At 33.8% G+C, this 6,000-nt stretch overlaps 1 protein-coding gene across 3 annotated transcripts in view; it reads right to left on the bottom strand.

The window, feature by feature from the left end:
* The window catches only part of NBEA (neurobeachin), a 615,556-nt gene that overhangs the window by 436,786 nt on the left and 172,770 nt on the right, over nt 1-6,000 (bottom strand). For all 3 annotated transcript variants that reach the window (XM_014591554.2, XM_014591555.2, XM_014591556.2), the window contains one exon: nt 992-1,053. In XM_014591554.2, coding sequence (XP_014447040.1) covers nt 992-1,053 — 62 coding nt within the window. The remainder of the gene's footprint in view (nt 1-991; nt 1,054-6,000) is intronic.

Here is a 6,000-nt window from a genome sequence, read left to right as displayed (position 1 = left end):
TACAAATATATTCTTGAAGGAAGTAAACCTGAAAACTGGAAATCAATAGGTAAGTTTTTTGTTTGTTTCTGCTGATGTTTTAAAGGTCAACTGAAGTTATATTTTTGTTTACGTGGATGTTAGCTATCTTATAAGGCAGACTTCAGACTAGCAACCAGAAATGTATACACACACACACACACACACACACACACACACACACTTCTCTATTGAGAAAATAAGATAACTATTTACTATGTACACATAAGCCTTTCTTTATGCTGATATTAACAAAACGTGTAATATTTACATGGTAATTAGCATCACTACGAGGCTTGACAGAACCAATGAGAAGACCAATAGGTTTCTATTTTTGTAATCAGAAAAATTGTAATATATATGTTTATTTTTGTTTCCTATAATTGTTAAGAAGAAATCGTATTTGAAAATCACAAATCTATTTTAAAATTCTAATTATTAAAGATAAATATCAGATTTTTAGAATTTACTGATCTATAAATTACACATTAAAAAAGGAGCAAGACATCACTCACTAATGAATTGTGTTATATAGACTTTGGTTATTAAGTGAAAAAATGTCATTTTCTTACATCTAATAGAATAAGAAACAATGGACTTCAAATTATGAATGTTGCTATATTATTTTTAAAAGATGGTAGGTATCAAAAAACCTACAATAAATATTTACAAGTTTATTTATTTATTATATTTTTCTTTGTAGAGATAAAAGAATAGGAAATAACAGAAAGATAGGGAGGAAAAAAGAGAATAAGACAGCTAAAGAGAGCGGAAGAAAGCATTCAGTCAATATTTACTTGGTAAGATCATCTATACACTAACATATTTCAACATAAATTATTTTCTTCATCTATGGGATAAAACAGGGAAAACTTAAAAAGACACTGTCACACACACACACACATACACTCTCTATTACCAGTCACAAAACAATCCTAATGTTCAATGGGATCAAGTGAACAAGGTTTTGTACCTGAGAACAAAGCAGCATAACAAGCTCCACCACAGATGTACTGGACTTCATACACACAAGGCCTGAAACAAAGAAAGATTACAAGATGAGTCACAGTGAGAGCAACCATCAGTCTGTGTTAATTCGTTACGTAATTTTTCATTATGTAGTTTTTTCACTTACAGAAAACTTCCTTTAAAACTTTACTAAAATAAAATGAATGGAAATGCTTACTAACATATGTTGACATTAATTTAAAAATATTGAGCTATTCAACATAATGTGAATCACACTTGAAAAAAATCAGCTTGATGCTTTCGCTATTTAATCAGTCAAGGCATTTTTTAAAATATTAAAACAAGTTGGGGAATGGTTATTGAGAATGATGAAATACAGCTGCTTTTATCCCACACACAATTGCTATGTGATTGTCCCTTGAAGTGAGAACAATAATCACTGAACATCTACCTATATTACCTCCCAAAATAAAAAATTAAAATAATTTATAAGTGTATATAAGTCACCATAGCTTATCTGCTAATTAAATGACTTTGTAGAATAACAAATGAATTTTGTATACAATGAACATATTAAGCAATGTTCATACAATCGTCCATTGTTCTGCTTCCAATCCCTAAGAATAGATACCAGAAGAAAAAAGTAATAATGAATGAATGTACTAATGTGTATGTAGTAGTGGCTACTACTCATTAATCACTTACTATGTACTGAACTCTGTGTTAAGTGCTTTATGTCCATGATCTCGTTTAATTCTCATTATATTCTGTGACATAGTAGTATTATTATTCCTATTCTACAGGTGAGAAAATGTTTTCTCTATAGAGCTTAAACACTATTCATCAAGACTTTTTCCAATTAGGATAACTGCTGTATAACACTGTAGATAACAAGCAGTAAGATCATAAAGTTCTTAAAAGTACCAACATAGATGTAGTCATAATCAAGAATTAATAATCTCAGAGGAGAGCATTAATCATAATGTTTGATCATTTAAAAAATATTTTTAAAAGTTTCTGTTATTTTTCATATTATAATAATAAATAGATTCTTTCTTTCTTTCTTTTTTGAGAACAAATGCAATCAGTACAAGTATCTAACAGAAAGAAATCCATGGTCTTACATTAGTTGTCGCTAAAGGGAATGCTGCAGCAAAGCCAGCTATTTATTTATTCTTTTTAGGATGAATTCAATAAACAGTCTCAAAACCTTTCTAGTCACTAGCTTGTATATTTATTGTACATAGTGGATAAATGCCCTTTTGTGCCCATTTTGCTAACAATCTATCCTTATTGTACAGACAGACAGAACAAGCTGTAAAAAAGCACTAGTGTTACATCTTATCAGATCTTTGGGCAGACAGTTAACTAATGAAATAAGAGGCAGATGTGAAAAGCTCATTTAAGAGACAATTGGTGTAATTGATCAGCAATTCTCATGTTCAGGAGCTAGAGTCAGAAAGATTAATGGGGCATTTATCACCTGTTGGCTACTCAACTACTTGGATTCTGATAAAAAAAAAAATTAAAAAAAAAAAACCTAAGTAAAAGGCCATAGGATCATAATTAAGATATGTTATACATACTGGTTTTGACAAAAACAATTATTCACCATACATTCTATGAATTAGGTTATCTGAATACATATCAAGTTGGAATAAAATGATACAAAAGATAAAATATCTAAATTTGATTTTTAGGCTCATTTTAAAAATGAACTTCTAAGAACCACTATGTAGCAAGAGCATGTATAATTTTTAGAGATACTATCATTACATTATAAATGCAAAAAACTTAAAAAAAAGAAAAAAAGAAGAGAGATTCAGTGACTAGTTTCACTAGGTGGTGGAATTCAAGAAATCTAATTCCAGATCCCATTTAATGTCTGTTGAAGAGCTACATAATTTTATTTTAATAGGATAGTAATATACAACTTTGAGAAAGGTTATGATAGTTAATTCAAACTTGGATGATTCTGACAGTTTACTTGATAAAAGTAGCATATTTTGGTCAGATATGGCAATAAAAAGCAGTTACCTTGAGCACAGATGAAGAGAAAACATGAAAAAAAATTTAAAAAAATTTATAGCTCAGGGGATGAATGGTTAGATTACAGGGGGTATTTAAAAGTAAGACTGGAGGACTGGCCCTGTGGTCTAGTGGTTAAGTGAGTTAGTTCCTACATAGGTGACTGTATGGTTCAAATCCTGGACCTGGTCGTTTCAAAACACGCAGGCAAATATGTATAGGTACCAAAAATCCTTCCAGGAGAAGATGGAGGAGGAGAGAAAAAGGGACGGTGTTATGACCACACTACATTACAGGGTGCTTTTCCCCTTACTCCCTCTTTCTTCTACATTGCTCCGGTGAATGTCCACACCCTCTTCAAAAAAAAAGTAGGACTGAAGCTAGAGTAAAATTCAAAGATAGATAAATCTTTTTAAAAATTATAAATGGTTTTGAAAACTAAGAATAATTTAGAACAAAGTAGCAAAATTAGGGGAAAAAAGTACTAAGGATAAGTTATAGCATTTTTATTTCATGATGACAATCTGTGCCTAGTCAATAAAGAGGTAGCCCTGAAAAAAAAGCTATATAGAGAGTTGTCAAAAAAGCCATATGTATTTTTCTGTTTTTTATTCTATGTAAAGATGCTTCATGATTTCCCCAACAACCTAAAATATATGCTTTCACAATAAAAATACAGTCAGGTGTATGGACCAATTAACAGAATATTTCACCAGAAAAATATACATTCACTACAACAAATATTCTGACCAGAAATACTGACAGACCAGTATCTACCTTTCCAGTATCAAATGAACATCTAGAATGTAGACAAGAAGCAACTGAGGGCCTGGAAGAACGAGGTGTGCTAATATGGGAGGCACTCTACTGGTCAGCTCTACCTAGAGTCCTTGAATAGATTATGAATTACATTGCTGTAAGAGGAAGTCAGCTGAATGGCTAAGATGTAAACACTTAAAGGTTAACTAGGTGGACAAATCTGAGGTAGCTCAGATCCAGAAATAAAATGGATATAGTTGGAACCAGCAGATGGCGTAATGGTTATGTTGCAGGACTCCCACATGGCTGACTGCGGTTTGAGTACAAGACCCCGGCAGCTTAAAACTCAAGCCCAGCACCTGTGCATGTGTGCTCAAGATCTTAATAGGAGAATGGAGGAAAGGATTGCAATGTGGCCATCCCTCTGGGGGTGGGGGGGAGGTTGATATCTTGCTTTTGTCTCTCTGTCTCTCTGGCGAGCACATGCACCCAATAGAAAAAAATGTCTCAAAGGAAAAAAAGAAAAGAAAAGAAAAGAAAAGGAAATATGGATATAATAGCTGAGTATACCATTATCCAATAAACATAGTTCTTTTGAGTTCATATGTACTAGTGGAAGGAAGTCAGTTTGTACTTTTATGATTACACTTTATCCCCAGTTAAAGACAAAACAAAACAAAAAATCTGCCACAAAAGATAAAACAAATTAGAAACCAACAAATTGTCTAAAGTTAGAAGCTTGCTCTTTAGGAAAATGTTATTTTACTTTAATAAAAAGACTACTGAAAGCTACAGTGATGTTTTAAGAAAGAGCTATCAGACTATTTAAATCAATCTGTGGAACTGACTTTATGTATCTGCAGAACTTGAAGATCAAATTCAAAGAGCCCTTAAGTTGTATCATAATGTGGAGAAATTATTTCTCTAGCAGAATATTCTTCATGGAGGGAAGTGTATTATGTATTATAATGACAATTAAGGGATCATACTTTTCTTTTTTCTTTCTTTTTTTTTTTTTTAGAGGTTTTTGCCTTAGGGTCCACCCAGGAGAGAGAAACTGAGACAGTGAGAAGGAAAGTGAGAAATCACCTCCTGGGGGGATAGCCATACTGCAATCCCTTTTCCTCCCTCCTCTTCCTGGAATCTTGGGCATGCACACACGCTAGTACAACATGATCTTCAATTCACAGGGTTTGGTACTCAATCACAGTCGGACACGTGGGAATTCAGTGATGTAACCTCTCCTCCTGGAATCTTGGGCATGCACACACGCTAGTACAACATGATCTTCAATTCACAGGGTTTGGTACTCAATCGCAGTCGGACACGTGGGAATTCAGTGATGTAACCTCTACGTCATTTGCTGGCCCTTAAGGGATACTTTCAACAGGACTCATCTTTAAGTAATATCAAAATATTCTATCAGTAAAGGTCCTCTTCTAAGTCAAGGGTCTCTGCTAGACATCGATGACTAGGGTAGTGTGCTTTGAATACATTCTCAATAAATATTAACTAAATGAGTACATCTAGACACCGTCATTCACTCAGAAATTACTGTAACTGAAAGAGAAAAAAGGTGAAATTTTGAGGAAAAATAACAGTTTTTAAATTGCCAGAGGGCAAATGTACTCACCAAAGAGAGAGAAAAAGAGTGGGAGAGAGAGAAAGCATCACTCAACGGGGCATGGTTCTACTGTAATTTTTTTCCTCGATTTCTCCATCCCACCAGGATTTAGGGGACACACACACGCCTGGTGTGATTTTCAACCTGCAGGGCCTAAGATTTGATCCATGGTAGGCCATGCAGGATCCGGCTTCAAGTTTATAGCACTTAACCACTTTGCTCCCAATGCATAGCTCTTAACCACTGTGCTATACAGATGGCCAAAGAGCACTTTTTAGAGAACAAGAACTCAATTCATTCTAAAAGCATTTACTAAGGACAATATCTAATGTGCCAAACATTAAGGCAGGCACCAAGTTTAAAAAGAAATGAGGACAGTAGGGTAGAGTCTCTAACACTTTGTGTTAGAGACACAAAAAGGGTGTCTAGCAATACAGCCCAGGAGAAAAATTTATGGGGAACTTGACTCAGAGTTGGATGACATTGAGCCTACTTCAGTTAAAAAAGAAGGGAAATCATTCTAGGCCACAGAAAAATGTTGAGGTATAAAGGCATAAGTCAGTAAAATGGAGTTGGAATATTATTTTGTGCTGCACAAAATA

Source organism: Tupaia chinensis, unplaced genomic scaffold (genome assembly GCF_000334495.1).
Source record: "Tupaia chinensis unplaced genomic scaffold, TupChi_1.0 Scaffold000597_1, whole genome shotgun sequence".
In the NCBI taxonomy this organism is placed as follows: Eukaryota; Metazoa; Chordata; class Mammalia; order Scandentia; family Tupaiidae; genus Tupaia; species Tupaia belangeri.
The sequence above is the reverse complement of the archived record's forward strand: the minus strand, read 5'-3'. Positions and strand labels throughout refer to the sequence as shown.